We start from the raw sequence: 19,287 nt of genomic DNA on the forward strand, positions 1-19,287 counted from the left end.
GAGAGGCCAGTGAAACCCTTCTGAATAAGGTTTGGGCGAGTGATGACTTACCAGCTGCTAACGAACTTTTCACCAGGCAAAGATATGTCATCTAGAAGTATTATTGCTTTAGGTAACTGTTCAGGCAATTAACTAAATGATATTTTAAAACCAGTTAATTCGCATTACTTTTTTTTTTTCTCTGAAGTAAGCATCAACTATTTGCATAACAACCTTTCAAAGATTCTGGACTAAAAAATGTATTTGTTCTTTTTTCTGCTTTAAAGGGTGAATTTGTAAAACCAATCCTCCCTTTTTTGAGAGCTTTTCTGACTCTTTAAAATATTTGCCTTCAGGATATGTACTTAGGTCACCTAGTTTGCTTCCTACTATTTAGATTCTATACCTAATGCTAGCTCTTTAAAGTGAAAAGTAATCACGATTGAAGTATTTATATGCCAACAATGAATTCTGCCTGAGAAGGGACTGAGTCGTCCAGTCGATGAACCAGCCCGCTGAAGCTGGCGGTCCGGTCTGTTGCAAGACCCTAGACATTTCAGAATCCGTGCAGAGTAATTCTTCAACATGTGAGAAGATGCTGGTCGTTTCCTAACAAGTGTAGTGGGCTGAAAGAGTGTGGAATCGGTCGGGTTTGTTCCTCAGTAGTGCTTGTCCCTGTCCCCACTCTCGCAGGCTGTCCCAATCCACTGCTTGTGGATCCCCGTTCCCGTTGGTTGTTGTGGGGCTTCGCAGGACATTTCTGCACGTTGTAAATGAAGACAGCCGTTGAGAGGCAAATGCTTAATGGATGGTGTTCAGCTGTAATTTTGGAAATACATGTCCCCAAAGTCTTTTGAAAGATAGCTACAGTCTGTGAAAATGTGCTGCGGGCTCTCCCCCCCGCTCATTTCCAGCAGGAGATAGTGCTGACGCTTCAGTCTCTGCCGGGCTGAGGTTCCGGTTTGCTTCCCTGGGCAGTTTCCTGACACTGGATAATGCACTTCTCGAGCTGTCTCCATTGTTTTCCAAAATGTATTTTCATTAACTTCCCGTCTTCTTTTATTTTTAGTTGAAGTTTGCAATTTTTTATGTGAAATACCTGAGAATTATTTTTAAAAGTCAGCTTTTGGGCAGTAGATAAATGCCTCTTCCGTCAGATGGTCTTACAATACCGAGCCTGCGCTGAGGGTCCGCAGCTTCCTTGCTCCACGGCGCTGGATCCTTCCCAGGACCCCCGGCAGCGTGCCGATGCCGTTGATCACGCTGAATGGCGGCAGTGGGCCTTCCTGCCGGTTCGATAGCGTGGAAATGTCCATTTTTCCCGTGTGTATGTTGCCTGACATTGGCAAAGCTAACTTTAAAAATAAGAAGTTGACAAGTTTATAAAGCTCCTATGACATAATTCATAAGCAGATGGGGAGAAATATGATGATACCTTGAATTATAGACTTGAGCGCTTTCCTCAGCCAAGATGATATAACTAAAATCAACATGTTTCTGTCTGAGGAAGTATTACGCTGAATCCGCTGTGAGGACTAAACCTTGACATGCAGCCGCTTTACCCCAGGCAGGCGGGGATTTAAGGTGGCTGGAGCTGTTATCTCCAAGAGCGTTCGTTGAGCTCTGTAGATGAGCAGCTTAGGACATCAGCTGTTGTCATCCTGGCCTTTCGTGGAAGGAAATCCTGTATCCAGACACGCGCGTAAAGACGCATCCATGGTGCAGGCACACCAGGAGGGGAGACGGGAGGTTTCGTATTTGTCTAACCGAGCACTGGAAGCCGGTCTCCAAAGCAGGGACCCAGCTTAGAGTTTTAGCAGTCTGTCTTTCCTGAAGAAATGGCGATAAGTGCGAGGCTGCTGCTCTTCTAGGGTGTTTTCGTCATGTTTTCATTACTCTAATCGTGTTTTCTTTCAGACATCAGAGGTCTGACTAACGCGTCCCAACTGGAGCAGCTGAACAAGCGGTATTGGTATGTTTGCCAGGACTTCACGGAGTACAAATACCCACACCAGCCAAACCGTTTTCCAGATTTAATGATGTGTTTGCCAGAGATACGATATATTGCAGGTAACTTTTTGAGCTCTTCTCGCGCTGGGATCGTGTGCAAGTTATGAAATTTGCTTTTAAAAGAAAATTAATTTATAACAGCGAAATTCTTGTCGCCTTTGGTGGAGGATGGTTATGTGGGACCTCTTTCTGTCTGAGCTTCTCCCCACCGTGAAGCTGACCTCCCGTCACCCCTAGCTCGCCCAGCCAGACTGGCTCTTTGCACGGTGTCCCTGTGACGCTGGCGGACGCGGCGTTACGTCCCGCTCCCCAGAAGACGTGCCTTGCTCTGACCTGCCGCCCTTTAAGTCCTTCGGTCAGGTTCTTGTTTTATTTTCTTCCTTTCAGTCCCATCTCAGAGGCATTTTGTCTGAAAGGGGTGTAATCCTGGTTTGAGTAGTTATCTCCTAAGAAATAGAGATCTCTCTGAAATGCCGCTTAATTAAGGAGCAGATGATAAGCAGAGGGGTGGGCAGACCTGCAGTGTAACCCCCAGGTTTCAGCTCATCTGGACCTCTGAAATCCGCAGGTGAACTTTCGAATGCAGTTGTGTCGCTAATTAGATCTACAAGGTCTGGTGTTACTAAAACATCGTTTGTTCCTGAATGTTATGGCAAAGGGAGATACTTGCCTCCCCGTGTCAAGGCTCCGTATGCTTCATCCTACTCCGCTGTAACGAACTAGATAATAATCACAGAGTAGCTCTCGTAATTTACTCATTGAGATCAACAGGGGAGTTTGAGGAGAGACAGGATTTAGTCTTTCCCTGTTTCTATAAATACTGCTCCATTGTGGAGAAATCATTTTGATCTGACTTTGCCCATTTATTTAGCTTTCGATTCAGTAAATAATAAATCCTGTTGTGTCCAAATGAATATCAAATGTCTAATGTAGCAGTAGGATGATTAACTGTTTCTCTGAGAGGTTCAAGGTAAAACCATTTCCAGCGTTGCTGGCTTAGGTGTCTCTGAAATCTGATTCAGGAGTGGCTGCTAATTCTGTTGTGTTTTTTTTTTTTTCTTACCAGGAAAAATGGTGAATGTCCCCCTGGAGCAGCTGCCTCTCCTTTTTAAGGCCGTTCTACATTCCTGCAAGACGAGCGTGAGCAAGGAGTGAGCCCAGCTCGCCCCGGCCGGTGCCTTACGCTGTGCCTCAGGCAGGGAGCTGGCTCACCTCGGGAGAGGGGCAAACGCCATCCAGGCAGGAGATGGGGCGGTGGGTGGCCCTGCCGTTGTAGCAAGAATCTTTTTTGTTTGTTTTTGTTTTTTTACTCTTTTTCCTATATATTTATTTCACGACAGAGTTGAATGTATGATCTTCAACACAATGCACATGGTTCTGTATGAATGCAGCAGATGCATTCTCCAGCGGTTTACAGAATGTGAAGATGTTTAATGTTACAGTGTTTGTTAGGGTTAGTTCTTTTGTATTTTGGGGCTGGGGACCGAGATGACTAAGACTACCTCAAGGAGAAGACGCTGTTCGCGCACTGCTCTTTCCATGATTTCTATCCAAAAGCGTTTGTCGTAGAGAGCAAGCGGCCTCACCGCATTGCCAGAGCTGTTAGTATCCCAAACGGAGGATTTTGGAGAAGTGGGTGTTAGAGACGTGCCAAGCTTTTTTTCTTTAAATATAATAATAATTTTTAAAAGGCAGGGAGTGGAGAAGAAGGAAGAGTCTGTCTAGCCAGTTGGTTTCTTTTCCCCTGGCAGTTTCCAGATGCAGGTGGTAGCTCCTGGAGTTTCCTTGAATCCTGCCCCAGCGGGATCGTAGCGCTCCCGAGCTGCGAGGGGCTCGCTGCCCCGTCCCCTCCTGGGAGCGGCAGGAGCGGGCTGCGTCCCCAGCCCCGGCCCCACCGGCTGGCCTCTCGCTATTGCTGCACACCTTTCCTTTCGACTGAAATCGGGCTGCTGCAGTTCATAGCAGGCTCCTGGCGTTACACAAAGGTACTCTTATTGCTAGAGAACTGCAAGTAATTTCTCATCGCTTCCTTAACATCCATTTTGGGTTCACAAAAGCAGGAAAAACCTACTTAGAGAAGAGGCAGGATTGCCCCTGTTAGTGTATTCCTCCAAGGTGGTATCTAACGACCGAGGAGGCTTCTGCATTGCAGCAATCCCAAGCAGCCCATTTCTGGGAACAGTTCATGTGCCCTGTGGTTAAATGTGACCGGCGTAATGGGGTAAGGGCCTCCAGTGTCCTCTGGCTCGGCTTTCTCTGCTGGACTCGGGGAATGCATGATCCATAGTCATATCCTGCCAGGACTGTTCTGCTGCTTGTGGAATCCCTTCTTACCTGGAAAAATGGTATTAATGCAGTACTTGGTGAACTGTTCTGTCCTAGGTGTTGCAAGGCTTGGATTTTCCATCTCACAACCTCCACACCACTCCGCTGCATGGAGAACTGGTTTAATGACAACTGGTTAGCTGTTTGAGTATTTGCTAAGTGATGGTGTTTATTTAAACTTGGGTCTTCTCATGAGTAACCTCGTGGCTTCGTGCTCGTGGTGGTGGTGGGGAGGTTGGATGAGATGCTCTTGTTCTTGTCGCCCTGGCTGGATTTCCTTCCCTGTGTCCTCAGGTATGAATCTGATGTTTATGTAGCAAGAGGGTTCATCAACAAATGTTTGCATGCTGTTTTAAAAATATTTTGGGAAACAACTTCCGTTCCTTCGGGTAGGAGGGACCAGTTGCTACCTTTTTGTCTTGTCCCGGTGACAGCGGTGTGGCACAAAGCGAGCACTGCTCAGAGGTACCGAAGCTGCTGTGAGATGAATGTGATGGCGAGCAGGAGAACGATCTGGTTCGCCAAAGTCGTCTTTCCTTCCCCTTCACCCTCAGCTGCAGCCCAGGAGACGCGGCGAGCCCTGCCTTGGCACGCCTCTCGGTAGCCGGCAGCTGGGCCGCGTCCCGGGCGCTGGCCGCCGCCGTCAGACCTCTCCCCGGAGACCCGCCGCTGGCTGGCCGCGGCCCCGCGGCGGCATCGCCGCCTTTGCAACCCCGCTTGGGCATCTTCCAGCTTGATGGTTTCCCTTTTCTAAAAGTCCACTAGCTGCTCATTTTTCATTATTTAAATAGGACGTTACGGGTAACGGCTGCTGGGCCCAGCAGCAGTTCAGCTTGATAGAGCTTCACAATCCAAAGGCGGTTCCGTAAATCTCATTTACTTTCGGACTGTAAAATGAGACAAGCGCGTATTTCTCAGGAAAGCCTTCTGCATACAGCCTATACCTCAAGTGTAAGTGGGAAGATTTTAGTATATCTGTTTGTAAGTTAGGAAGTATTTCTCAGCTTTTAAGTTTAATTTCCAAATAGCTTGATATGATCTTTTTATTACGGGTTATCTTCTGGCTTGCTGTTTTATACACTTAAGGAATTGTTAAAATTGCATAGGAGTAATTTTATTCTACAGTTACTGAATTATTATAATCTGTTGATGAATAAGAGTTTGTTTTAATTAGTGTACATAAAAGTGGTCATCTTATTGCCAAATACCCAACAAAAATAATCTCTTAGGTGTTCTGTGTGTATCCAAAATAGACTCCCAAGACTAATGCTGTACCAACAACAAAAACCTAAATTCATTTATGATGATGAATGGAAAGAATGTTCTACTTTCTGTTGTATGAAGCAAATGTTACAAAGGTTGATTGGCGGCAGTATCCATTAACAAATAACCCATTTGTTGTAGGGAGTAGAAAAGCCTTACTAAACGGACAAGTAAGGAAGAGGCTAACAGACCGAACCAGAATCTAGCTCACTGGACAGTCGTTCTTAATATCTTCTGCACCAAGTCCTCTAACGACTTGTATTTTTTAAACAGGGTAAAGTGAATGTGTTGCATTGCAAACTCAGGTATTATGAGAAGGTAGGAATGTAGCTAGAGATGTAGAGACATTAGGTCAGTCACTAGATGTATTTGTGAATTTGGTTTGAAGGACACCCTGGAAAGGTTGGAATTTTTGTTCCATTCTTCACGTAACATTCGGTTTACAGGGACTCATATTTTATTTGTGCTTAATGCTAGTAGGGGGAAGTTCATTATCTTTGGTATCTATCTGCTCTTGCTTATCTGACCTTCTGTCATAGAGAAATCAATCAACAATAATAGTCTTTGGTAGAATTTTCTGCCATGACAAGTCAATTTTTATCCCCTATTTGAAAGATAAATTGGCTGACTGACCCCCTCCTCTCCTTCATAGCATTTGTGCAGATGGAAAGCTGAAGAGTTACTTTTAATCTGAACAGAGATTTGGGACATAAATTTGAAGCGCTCAGGCTCACATATTCAGAGGGACTCTGCTGAGGTATCCTGGTTGCTGGTGTGCAGCTTGAAGCCCGTCGCCCAGTGCAGAGAATTGCGCAGAAATTGCTGCCGCCAGCTGATGGGGCCGAGTCCCGGCTTGAGCGGCAAGACCCCAGGACCCGAACAAAAGCTTTTTGAAAGCAACTGGGTTTTCTTCCACTGCCTGCCTTTGGGTCAGGCTCCTGTCCCGTGAGCTGAGCCTTGGCCCTGCTGTGTCAGCAGCGAGCCCTTGTCCTCGGCATGCCCGGCCCCTCGAGCGGGCTGGGGGATGGAGGCACGGCCAGGATGCTCAGAGATGCCAGGTACCGCGCTAAACTGATGGGCTCTGAGCACGGCAAAGCGATGCAGCAGGAGCTGACTCTCCAGCTGTTTTGCATACGCTTTAGCTACCTTCTCATTGTTAATAATGCCGAGGGCGTTCGTCTTTCTCATCTCGTGCCTGGCAGCCCGCAGTGCTGTGCGGAGGCACTGCTTGCCTTGGGTCATCGGGGCGCAGCTCTGGATTTTTCGGTAATTCTTCAATCCTGAGCTTTTGCCGTCCCGCGTCACGCAAAGACCAAAGGGGGAAGACGGTGTTTTCAGGGTGATCAGTGCAAAGTGGTCAGTGGGATTGCCAGCTGCGGCACAACCTGTGCTGGCGAGCTGCTGCCCCAGTCACACCGGTTTTCCTAGTGCTGTGGCGTTGCTTCGAGCGAGCGGTGCCGGCAGAGCGAGCGGGGCTCCCGGCCGCTCCGGCGTTTCAGCAGGGCTGCTCTCGCTCGCCGGGGGAGGCCTGGGTGGCCGTGCCCTGCCCCGCAGTTGCCCATGCAAAGGCTCGAGCTCACGGCGAGCACCGCTTGCTGCCATCCCTCCCTCTGCCGCGCACGGCAGGATCCCCCTGCCCTTTGCTCTTCAGGCTTCTGCACAGAACCACAGCCACCTCAGGTTAAGGATTTTAAGTCTTGTCCTTCAAACCAACCTTTTTAAAAAAAAAAAAAAACAAACTTGAATTTCTTTTATCTTTACTACATTTTTAAAAACAAAAAAAAAAAGATTCTCCTGTGAATGTGCTATTTACCGTTCATTCTTTCTTCTTTCTTGGTTTTGATTTGAAGCTATGAAGCTTGGTATCTGTGAAAATGTTGTTATTTCTGTATTTCTCAGGATAATAAGCGGCAATCATCCCTGCTACATAAAGGGCAGGAGAAAGGGGGAAACTTGGGGAACTAGTTTAAGTATGAAGCTAATTTTTAAGTTGTAGATGATGTGTAAATCGAGGGTAATACATAGGATGTCAGTATCAAGCTGTGGCGTTTCTCTGGGTTCACGGTGTGTTGTTTGCAATACACAGAAGCTCAGGGATAAGTATTTAAAATGTGACCCAGAGAAACCCTAGTTTTGATGTTGCAACAGTTGCTTCTTTCATGACTTGCTTGGAGGACCTGTTGAAAGCTGAATAAAGCCCCCATATCGAGATTTTGGGGGAAAATCTTTTGGTTTGGCTTGTGGGGAGTTTGCCTAGTGAAGGCTTAGATGCGGTCTAATGGAAAGGAATCCCGGCGATGCCCGTTGCCGTTTGGGCCGTCGCAAGGCGGCGGCGAGGGCGGCTGTGGCTCGCTTTGCCCTCGCACGAGCTGGCAGCGGGGTCCGCTCTGCCCGAGCGGCTCGCGGGGCTCGCGGGGCCGAGCCCGGGGCGGCGCGGGTGGCCGAGGGGCTGCGGGAGAGGCAGGAGGGTCTGGTCAGGGCGGCGGGGGGACCCGCCAGCCCCGGGGCTGCCCTGCCTGCTTTCTGGCTGCAGCCCCTCTGCCGGTGGCGCCCGGCCCTCCTCACCGGCGCTGTTGGACGGGGAAATGGTGAAGTGCAAAATACCATCGTTTTTGGTAACTTCGCGCTTTTGATGAAGGCACGTCAGCTCCTAGGGCTGGGAGAAGTTTGTCTGTGTTTCCACATTCAAAGTGGTTTGCAAATACCTCATCCTTCTGCCGTTGGTGTTAAATGTGTTTGAGTGCCCGTGGAAAAGAGAAAAATGGGAACTTCTGAAGGTGGCAGAGGCCCTGGCAGCCAGTCCCAGTGTTCTGTACTCGGTTTGTTGCTTATGAATTAGAGCATTTTAATTTCCAGTCAGTACAACTTTCTCATCATGGGTGGGTAAGGCTGTGGATTCATTCAGAGTGCGTGAGAAAGGTACTGACATGTAAACGGAGCCCAGCTGCAGCTGCTAGGAGCATCCAAAAGGCCCCGTCCAGCCCGATGCAGCTGCGGGCAGCGCCAGCACTGAGCAGGAGTCAGCAACAGTTTGCAGGGCTGAAGCCCACCTTCCCCGCGGTCTAACTGGCCAGGATCTGCACATCGGAGATCAAACCAGCTGTGCAGAAAGCTGGGGAGGCCAAGCCGGGCAGTATCTTCCCCTTGGAAAAAAAAAAAAAAATTGAAAAGAGCTCCTGTGCAGCTGACCTCTCACAAGTCTATGAAAGAAGCAACATGGTTCAGTGGAAGAAATGCCCCCAAGGGCAAAAAGAAACAGAAATTGAAACCAGATGACGATCAACCTTAACAAAGCCTTTTGTGATTCATTGTTTTCTTTCAATTTATAAAATGTCTTGTAATAGTTGATAACATTATTGACTCAATTTCCATAACAAAACTACCTCGTGTGACATCCTGTTTATCATCTCAAAGGGATTGTGTGAAAAACAAAATACTGCCAGTGGTGTTGCCAGCCAAGAACAGGGGTGCGAGGGCTGGAGTTTCGCTTCCCTTCCCGTGGGCTCTGGCTTGGTTCCTGTTGCTGCCGCAGCATTGCAACCTGCGGCTGATGGTTTTGACTTTGCATCCCACCTGGACGCCCGGCCCTCTGGGAAGGCGTTGGGCTGTGCACGCCGTGCTCTCGCCCAGCACCGGTGTGCCGTGGCGGTGCACCGCCGCGGCCACTGCCGCACCGAGCCGCTGTTCGCAGCGTGGGCAGTGTCCTGTGGCCGTGCGTCCCCGCACGGTGAGAGGCAGAGGTCTGCGATCCGCTGGGGAGGGCTGAGCTCCTGCATCCCTCCCAGTGGGGCACAGCCCCTGCCTGCAGCCGTGCGGCAGGACGTGGCTCTTGCTGCTTTGGTTTTTGTTGGTGCCCGTCAAGCCACGGGCCCGGGTCCAGCTCTGTCCTGGTGCAGACGCGGTGCAGAGGCTGTGTTCACAGCCTGGGACCTTGCAGAGCCCTCACGCATATGTCCTGGGTGGAAGCGTGCTGGGCAGCTCAAGGAGGGAGCGGGTCCGGTTTGCGGCCATGTGCTTGTGTCAGCCCCTCGCTGGTTTGCGGGACGTCCTGCTGCTGATGTTCCAGGTGATGGTTGCTCCCAGTAAAACACTGCATTTTTCCCACAATCCCTTGTGTAAATCAGGGAAGCAGGATGTTGCCTCGGCATGACACACGGTGAACGTTGGCACGCTCGGAGCCGGGGCTGGGGCGGGAGAGCATGTCCGGCCACTGCCGCCCTCGCCCTGCAGCGCCCGAGGAGGAGCGGGCGCCACGCTGCGCCTCTCGGGAGCTGCCTTTCCGTCACTACGCTATGACCAAATGAATGTTTCTGCCGGCGCGTCTCGGGCGCGCCGTGGCACAGCCGGTCCCTCTCGCGCGGCGGGACCGGTGCGGGTCCGTGTCAGCCCGACTTGCCCCTGCTCCGCTGCTCTGCTCTGTGACTTGACTACCTGTGGAAATGTGACCAATAAGTGTTGAACGCATGTTTAGCGAGTGTTAGCTGTATGAACTAATAAATGTGAATTGTTCTGCACCGGTGGCGTCTGCTGTTCGCTTGCACCTTCCTCCTTCAGCAGCGGCTCTCCCTCGGTCATCAGGGTGATGGAGCCCAGCGCTGGTCCGGGTGGCAGCCGCGGTGCAGCCCTGCCTGCCGCCGTCCTGCGGTGGAGCAGCCGGGGCTGGAATCGTTTGTGGGTCTGGGGAAGGCCTTGGTGCCGTTGGTGTGGCTGGGGGCTCGGGCGGGTGCACGAGCCCTGCCCTGGGCAGCCGGCAGCGTGGACCGGTGAGGGCAGGGTCGGCTGGGGGGCCTGCGTGGCAGGAGCTGGGGAGGTCCTGTGCCTGGGGGGGGCATGAGCGGGAGCAATGCGAGAGTGAAGGTTTGCACGGTTTTCTGGGCCCCGCCATGCGCAGACGTGGTCCCCTTCCCCTGCCCAGGCCGAGAGAGGAGAAGGCCGGAGGACGGGTTTTCTCCATTTGGTCACGGCACTGCTGCAGCCGGGGGTGCCCGCCATGTTACACGTGGCCCGGCCACGCCGCTGCTGTCCCCCGGGGGCTCCTGCCTGTGGGATGGCCAGACGTTCGGTTGTTCGGGTGGGCAGCCGTGGCCGCGGGTGCAGCGGGAGGAGGGTTTGCACCAGCAGCAGGAGGAGACCCGCGCGGCGACGACTGCTGCAGGCAGGAAGAGTAATCCAAACAAGCAAACACACCAGAAATCCTTGACCAGTGTGCTCCGGAGAGAAACTGCAGAAATCGTTTGACGATCTCTCATGTCACTGAGGTGGGTGCGTGTTAAAAGACTAAGAAGCACTTTTCGTATTTACATTTCCGCGCCTTTTAGAGAGCGCACGTTAAGGCGCACTCAGGCAGATGCTGCGCTGCCACAAGGGTGGCTCCAAGTGAGCAGCCGGCCCCCGCACTCCGCTGCTCCCTCCCGCGCGGCTGCTGGCGCTTTCTGCGTCGCTAAACTCATAAAAATGGAAATTCTTCCTTTTTAATGTTTAGGAGCTCTTGTGCTTAAGACCGGTTAGGATTTTTTTTCCACTTATTTTAATAACGGGAGATTCTATGGCAAAGAAAGTTAAGTGTCTGCCTTCTGGCACGCAGGGATGCAGCCCTCCCCATATTTCTCCTGAGCTGAAGGATTTCATCACCGACGGAGCTCCTGGGTTTAAACACGGAGCTGCTGGATTGTAATGAGCAGTTTTTGTGTGAGGCAGAGCCCGTCCCCAGCTGCAGGGCAGAGGGGTGCGGGCTGAGAGTCTGCTTTCCTTTGCTGGCCACTCTTGGGGTGTTTTCTTCCCATCACTTGCCCTTCACTGTGACCCCCGGCCGCGGGGTAGCCGACCCGCGGCTCCGCCGTCCCCTTTGGGAGGCTGAGTTGCGGCGCTGCCGGGTCTCTGCCCTCAGCCCCTTGGTGGGTGCGTGTCCCGCCGGGGGAAGGCTGGTCCCTTGGGCAGGGCGGGTGGATGAAGAGCTCAGCCCTCCCTGGCCGTGCCTACGGGAGAGGCTTGGTAGCTTTGGGTGCTGCATGGAGCAGAGGGGTCCCTGCGAGGGCAGGGCTGTCCTGCAATGGGTTTTCATGCTTAGGAAATTCCCCAGTATCTGTTCTCCAGAGACAGCAGAAATCCACTTGTTCGTGCTTAGAAAGGGGCTTTGGTCTGGGGAGCAGGGGATGGTCGGAAGACCTGTCTCAAAACTCGGGCCAAGCCAAGGACCTGGCGGAGCAGTGCTCTGCCCTGCCCCGGGCCCGTGAGAGTCAGCTGCAGCCAGGCAAAACAGTCGTTCCCCCGCGCTGGGGCATCCTGCTTGCAATAACCCCTCACAGCAGATGCAGTAAATGTGTTGGACCATAAATCAGCACTGAGCATGTTCAGCCTCACCTGAGGTCTAGTCCTGAGCTTGCAGCAGGACAGCTCACTTTTGGGGAGGATGCTTCTTCCAGCCGCGCGTCACGACCTCGTGCTGTCCTGCAGTCCCTGCACGTTCTCTTCCCGAGGCCATCGCAGGAGCAGGCGGTGAGCAGAGGGGAGAGGGAGGAGAAGACCTAGTTCAGGAGGGGGAACTGCTCCAGCAGCCCGTCTCTAGGTGTTTCTGCAGAAAAACTCCCTGCTGATGCTGGCCCCAGACCTGCTCCATCTCCCCCAGTGCCTCCACGGACCCCACGGCCGCGCTGCCCCTGCCGCTGCCCGGCTGCTCGCTGCAGGGTGGCTGAGCCCCCCGAGCCCCCGCTCCCCTCCGCGGCACCGCGCCTGCCCCCTCCCCGCTCCTTCCAGAGGCTTCATCGCATCCTCGCTTCAGTCCCGGCATGAGCCGCGCTGCCCCGCTCCTCTGCCGAGCGCTCTCGCGTCTCCTGCCCTCTCTATTGTGTTAATTTTTCTTATTTACAGCGATTCTCCTCCTCCGTGGTGCAGCTCGAGCGGCTTTGACGCCACACCACCCTGGATTTATTCCCTGTAAGGGGGCCCTGAAGGTCAGCAGTGGCGGGGCTCCCTGGGAGATGGCAGAGGATGCTTCGTGCACGCGGGGCGATGGGTTTGTCCTCACCTTCAAACCAGGCGAGGGGAGCCGCCGGAGCTGCGCCGGGGCGGCCTCTCCCCTCGCCCCGCGCTGGCACAAAGGGCTGCCTGGAAAGCAGGGCTGGAGTGGGAAAAGTACCAGCACATTTTAATTTTCAGCTCAACCTCTACTGACCACTGTATTTTGATTAGAGCTCTGCTTCCTTTTCATCTCGGTGCTCTGGCTGGTGACAACTGCCACAGCCTCGTGCGCGCAGTGCAATAGTTTATCACCGAAGGCCAGCCGCTCTATGAATTCAGAGCCAGCGCTGAACAAATCACGCTGTCACTAACGTCAAACTTGTTAACCTGATCTTTGGTGGATCACCAGTGTCAACATTGCATGGGACATACATTATCAGGCCCAAGGACTTTGGGAGATGCGTTTGTCAGGCCGCTCTGTCACAGTCCCACTCTTGACCTTCGCAAAGTAACTTTCAAGGATACGCTGCTTTCCTCTCGAAAAGAGTTGCCGTTGCCAGGAGTGTCACCCCACGGCCACCGGCCAGGACGGGGCTGCGAGGTGAGGCTGGGTCACCACGCCTGCGGTGCTGGTGTCAGCCCAGCAATGGGTGAAGGATCTGCAGGGATGCTCCTGTGGGGTGTCCTCCACGGCTGGGCACGGGCTGGCGAAGGACTTCATTGACGTCCATCACTGGCCATATCTCTTCCCTGAACTTCTCCCCATCTTGTCACCAATCGCTCTCACATCTCTCCTCATCTCTTGCCCAGTCTCTGTCCCTCTGGAGTTCAAACCTGGAAACCAGTCCATTGTGTGCAGTAGACTGGTGGGTCGCCTTTTACTGGACCATCACGAGTCTCACGTCTCGGTTTGCCAAGTGCAGGTGCAAGAATTGCTCTTGGCGTTTCTGAAGGGTCGATCACCGCTGCGGAGGTCAGACGAAGGATGGGCCATCACGGCCGGGACAGTAACAGCGTGCTCGAGAGGTGCGTGCTCCTGGTAAGCTCCTGCCCAAGCTCCCGGGGGCGGTTGGGTTTCTTGGTACCTTTGCTCGGGCTGGTGGCATCCCCCCCCGCGAGCCGGAGGGGAGCGGTGCCGCGGGGCGGCCTGGGCCCCCTGCGCGGGGCTGCACGGTGGTGGGGCCGGCGCGGTAGAACAGCGCCGGAGCAGACGCAGCTTGCGGCCGGGTGGACCCCAAGGCGGGCGCTGGATTTGAGGGCCGACCCTGCTAATCAGCTGTGAAAGAGAGAGAGAAAGCTGGAGAGAAATCTTTCTCTCTGCTAACCTCATCACAATAAAGATTCCTATAAAGAGCTTTTATCCTTGAAGAAAATGAGGCACATAAGCAGGAATAGTAAACAAAAGGCTGTCATTTTGACCCAGGAGTGCTTCATGTTGTTGGCAACTGCCAAGAGGAAACATAAAGAGAGGCTGCATCCAAGTCCCAATTATGCAGAACTATGTGACTGATATGTCAATGAGTCCCCCCGGGAGGAGACCACCAGCGCTTCCCAGCGCTGCCTGCACGCCATCTGCACACGCCGCCATGTGCCGGGCCTGCCCGCACCCCCGAGCGAAGGCGTGCATGGCATTGGAAGAATGCGGGGGACAAGGTAATGTCATCGGGAACGCTATCGCCAAAGTCCTCGCCGCGCGCGCATTATCGGCACGGGCCCCGGAGTCAGGGACTGTGGGCAGCCGGTGGCGCAGGCAGCAAGATCTGGCAAACAGTAGTGCTGACCACACCTGCTGCAGGCACGCTCCGGGAACGTGGCGCAGGCAGAAGGGCTGCCCCGCTGCCGATAAGCTGAGTGGATGGAGATAAAATCCGAGGAGGAGATATGCTTTGCTGAGTATCAAGGCTATGCACCAGCAAGGAGCAAAAGCACGGCTGCGGCCCGCGGTGGGTGGTGCAGCTCCGCGGGCTCTGGCTGCGCCCTGGCTGTGCTGGCCCCACAGCCTGGCCAGGAGCAGATGGGGCAGGGCAGTCGCTGGACCAAAAGCTGGGGTTTTGGTGATGGACGTGCCAGTGCTTGGGCCCATCGGGAGCACGAAGGAGAGGCTGTGCCAGTCCCTTGGCCATGACAACACTGCAGCAGAGCAGCGAGTTTGGGGCCCATCCCTGGCCCTGAACAGCAGCCATCCCTTCCCCAGCCCATCCCCGGGGACCCATGCAGCTGGAAGCCCAGGGCCACCCCGTCCCTCCCTCCTGGGTGCTGTGGCCACTGAAATGTCACCCCAGTCTGCATCTCCTCCCTGTCCCCAGGGACCCCTGGGGCTGCGCACAGCCTTCAGCACGGGCTCCGTGCGTGCTGGCTGCTCCTGCCTGCGTGGGCACATGCTGCCCGGGCTACCCAGGGTCCCCGCAGGCACCGCTGATCCCGAGTCCCACTGCAAGCCCAGCATGGCGCAGGGAAGGGAGTGGCAGCACAGGCAAGAGGTTGGTGCTGCCACTGCAAAGGGCCCTGGCATCGGTCTGGCACTTGGCTGGCGCCCGCACTGCAGAGCGGCCTGGGCGTCTCCGGTGCCGGAGCCCCACGCCCCCGCCCTGCCAGGAGCCAGCTCTGCCCAGCCCCTGCGCGGCCGCTCTGGAGCGCGCCTTCCCAAATCCACCCTCCCGCCAGCGCCGGCCGGGACCTGCCGGGCTGCACCGTGGCCCATGCGCTGGCCCTGACCTGGGGCCGCGCGCCCGCTGCAGAAGCTGGGCCGCGGCCTTGGCAAGGGCCCGTGCAAAGGAAAGTGCCCAAGGCCGGTGGGGACGTATTTACCCCTGAAAGCACCTTGCTGCAAAAATAGCAAGCGGCCAGCGTGAGGCCGGGGCTTCCCGGGGGAACAATGCCCGGCGGGAGGAAGCGGCCGCAGCCGCCCCGCAGCTCCGTCCCTGCCTCGCGCGGTGCTGAGCTGCGAGCTGCTGCGTGCCGGCCCGGCAGGGACCTTGAACCTGCCACAGATTTATTTTCTCTGACATTGGCATCGCGTCGGAACATCTGGCATGCGGCTGATAATTGCTGGGGATCAGGGCGGAAGCCGCTCTGGGCCTGGAGCTTCTTCCAGAGCTCTGTTTTCATTAGTTTTTCTCCTCTCTTCAGCTGCAGAGTGAGGAAAAAACAAGCAGGGCTGCGCAGCTCACCGCTCCCGCTCCTCTCCCCGCGGCCGCGGCACCGGGGCCTCCCTGCTCCCCCCCGATGCGGCGTGGGTGCGCCACGGGGCCCGTCACTGCCGTGCCGTCAGGGCTGCACCTCGGCTGAGGGGGGATGAGCCCTTCCGCGACCCCCGAGGCCGGGATTGTGGCTCCTGCCACGCCGCCCTGGGTGCCAGCACCAGCACAGGGGCTCGGGGCCACGGCAGCCAGCCCATCCTCGGGGCGGTCGCCAGGCTGGGACAAGGCAAAGAGCGGGGCCCTGCGCACAAACACACACGGAGACGCCGCGGTGATGGATGGCCGGAGCGTGGGGCCGGCAGTGGGAGCAAGTCCCTGCTCGGGCAGGATGGGAGGTGTCGCTTGTGGCCTCTCACCCCAGCTCCTGGCCTTGCTGCCCTCGTGTTTTCACAGGGCGATTGGAAATCCGAGCCCTGCAGCCAGCGCGGTGCCCGCGGGTCAGGATCGTACCCGGCCATGGAGGGTGGGAGAACCCACGCAGCAAACACATCTCCAGTGCCAGCGGCTTGGCTGCCCTGCCACGTCCCCGGCCCAGGGGGACCCACTTTCCTCCGGTGCCCTTTCGGCACATGCGGAGCTGCTGGCCGCTGGCGCTGTGAGCTCACAGGGACCCCGGGCACAGGGCCCCACGCGTGGAGGAGCCCCCTCCCAACCTCCCCTGCGGAGGAGACCCCTCGGGGCCGGGGAGGCCCCAGCTGCAGGTCCCGGTGCTGGGTGGGTGCAATGGGATCGCACTCCTCCCGGAGGCGTCCTGCCCTGCACCCGCGGCTCCCTCCCTCCTGTCCCGGGCCGTAAATCAGCATGGCCGTGGGTGCTGGCACGCTCGCTGCCGCCTGCCGGTGCCCCCCGCCTCCCCGCGGGGTCTCTCTCCCCTGGTGCGTTATCTGCCGTGGGGGTCCCACTTATCTCCGCTGTCACTTTCTAATGCTAGTTTATGGGCAGCGTTTTGTAGCTTAATTATGATGTTTTTCAGCGCGGTCACGTGGCCACAGAAGCCAATAAGGCACCAAAGTGGGTCCATCCCAGCTGAGCCTGGCCCCCGCGGGGAGGAGATTGGCCGGTGTCCTGCCTGGGGCGGCGTGTGCGCAGCCAGAGCCCCGACGCCTTCCCGGCGGACACGGGTCCCATAAATCCCCCAGCCCGCTGCGGACGGGGCAGCGGTGCCCAGCACCCCACGGAGGCTCCTCAGGCGGCAGCTCCCGGCCAGCGGCGCGAACAAGGCTCTCCTGCCGTGCTGGCCCCACGCACAGAGGGGCACGCAGCCGCCTCGTGGTGAGTATGTGGCCGTGGGGAGAACTGCGGTCCCCCCATCCCGCCCATCTCCCACCCGTTGCCGCCATTTCCCAGCGCAGCAGCGGCCAAGGCTGGAGCTGGGGACACGGCAGGGCTTGGCAAGGAAGCGGGAGCTGTGCGTGGGCCTCTGCTTCCCGTCCTGTCCCCATTAGCAGGCGTGGGGATCGAGGCTCTGCTCAGCGCGGGCAGTGGAGCGAGGCCTCACCGTAGCCTTGGCCCCTCGGCCATGCTGCTGCCCAGAAATGACAGATCTGGCTGCCGAGAGGCTCTGGGAGCCCAGCCAGTGGTGGCTGGGGGTCCCTGGTCACCTCAGCGCTGCGTTACCCATGGGAGCGCAGGCAGCCCCTCCACCCTGGAGCAGGCGCGGGAGGCGGCCAGGACCCCTCAGTGTCCGCAGCTGGCTGAGCCCGCGTCCCTTCCCCATCTCACGCTGGCGGGCGCCACAGCCCTTGGCTCTGTGTTGCTTTTGTTCCTTGTGGTGTTTGCTCGGCTCTTCTGACCCATGGCCCCTCCTGAGCTCCTCTTCCCGGATGGCAGGTCCCGCTCTGCAGCTGCCCGGCAGCTCCCCCAGGAGCTCGCAGCGAGCGCGGGGGCTGTGGCCGAGGGGCTCCGCCGGCGGTGGGAGCGCTCCTTCCCGGCCAAACGGCGGCTGACCCACACCGGGGGCTGCTCGGCTGCTATTCTTAGCCTGGGCTCGATTCCTGGTGGCTCTGGAGCGATGCTCCGCCGAGCCCGTTTCCTGTTTGCCGCTCTCCCTGCCAGCGCCGCTTCCTACCCACCGCACCCCTGGGCAGCGGCGGCCGTGTGGGGCGAGCCGGGCGGGATGAGCCGGGCGGGATGAGCCGTGTGCGATGAGCCGTGCGGGACAAGCCGTCTGGGATCAGCTGTGTGGGTTGAGATGTGTAGGATGAGCCGTGCGGGATGAACTGCGTGGGATTAGCCGTGTGGGGCGAGCCGTGCGGGATGAGCCACGCGGGGCCCGCGGCCACGGCTCCCCTTCGCAGGGCGCTGCCAGCAGCACAGCCCCCAGCCGGGCAGGAGCTCCAGGCGCCCGCAGCCTCGGGGCCCCCCTACCCCTGCCCTCCCTGCAGCTCCCTGGGGTGTCAAACCACCTCGAATCAGAGCTCCCGGCCCGGGAGCCGTGCAGGCAGCAGGCTCCTGCCCACACCGGGACGGGCTGTGCCTCTGCACCAGCCACGCAGGGTCTCCTGACCCAGCGGGCCAGCCCTGGCGGGACGGGTTGAGCTGCAGCGCCCGGCTCAGAGCTGGAGCCTCGAGCTCCCCGTGGCCGAGTGCCCGGGCTGTGGCGTGTGGCCAGCCGGCCTGGGAGCGTCCCGGAGAGCAGGACGTGCCGGGAGCTCCGGTGCCGCTCTGCTGGTGTCGTGGAACGTTTCAGTAAGAATCCCTGAATGTGAAGCAATGAATTAAATACAGCCGGTGAACAACGGCTGTCGGACAGGCGTGCCAGGACACCGTTGGCAGTGGGCTGCTCCACGCGAGGTGGCCGGCGCTAGGTCCAAACCGTCGCCTCGTTAGGAGTGGTCCCAGAGGAGGTGTCCGGAGGTGCCGCACACCCTGGTGCTCCTCACGCCGCTTTCCCCGGGCTCTGTGAGCACCTCCCGGCAGCCGGCGGCTGGCAGGGCCGCCTGGAGCAGGGTAACAGGGCTGGATGTGGCAGGGCCCGGGGGCTCTGCGCTGAGCGGGGCTGGCTGCAGGGCGTTCCTCTTGCTCAGACACGTTTAGTTGTGCTCCAGCCCCGGGACTCCCGGTTCGCAGGCTGGTCCCGCCGCTGGCAGGCCGGGCGCCCGGGGAGGTGGGGGGCTCGTCGTGCCCCGCGGAGGGCCCGGGGCAGCTCCACCAGCCCGGGGGGAGCGGGGAGGGCCCCGGCCCCCGGCCCGCGGCGAGGCGCCCCGAGCCCCTCCGGCCCCTGGGCTCCCCAGGGCCGCAGCCCGGCGCGGCCGAGGCTTCCCCCAGCCCGGGGGCGGCGGCGGGGGCTGCACCCCGCAGCGCTGCCCTCGGGGGCCGCTCCTGCCCCAGCCCCAGCCCCAGCGCCCCTGCCGCCGCCCGCCCGGGGTGCGGTGCCCGCCGCCCGCCGCCCGCCGGGGCCTGCGGTGGCGGGGCCGGTGGCGGGGCCGGCGGCGGGGCAGAGCGCGGCCCCGTCCCCGCGGCCCCGGGGCTGGCAGGTCCCTCCGCCCCCACCCCGCGGCCCCGGCGCCGTGAGCCGCCCGCTCTCCCCAGAGGAGGTTCCCCAGCCCCCGGG

At 57.5% G+C, this 19,287-nt stretch overlaps 1 protein-coding gene across 3 annotated transcripts in view; it reads left to right on the forward strand.

The window, feature by feature from the left end:
• NR6A1 (nuclear receptor subfamily 6 group A member 1) overlaps nt 1–10,034 on the forward strand; it is a gene marked incomplete at its 5' end in the record, with an annotated part of 98,820 nt that extends 88,786 nt beyond the window's left edge. For all 3 annotated transcript variants that reach the window (XM_082327769.1, XM_082327771.1, XM_082327770.1), the window contains 2 exons: nt 1,897–2,049; nt 3,056–10,034. In XM_082327769.1, the coding sequence (XP_082183895.1) occupies nt 1,897–2,049; nt 3,056–3,144 (242 nt within the window). In that variant the 3' untranslated portion in view covers nt 3,145–10,034. The remainder of the gene's footprint in view (nt 1–1,896; nt 2,050–3,055) is intronic.
• Nucleotides 10,035–19,287: the final 9,253 nt, after the last annotated feature.

Source organism: Platalea leucorodia (assembly GCF_965183815.1).
Source record: "Platalea leucorodia genome assembly, chromosome: 15".
NCBI lineage: Eukaryota > Metazoa > Chordata > Aves > Pelecaniformes > Threskiornithidae > Platalea > Platalea leucorodia.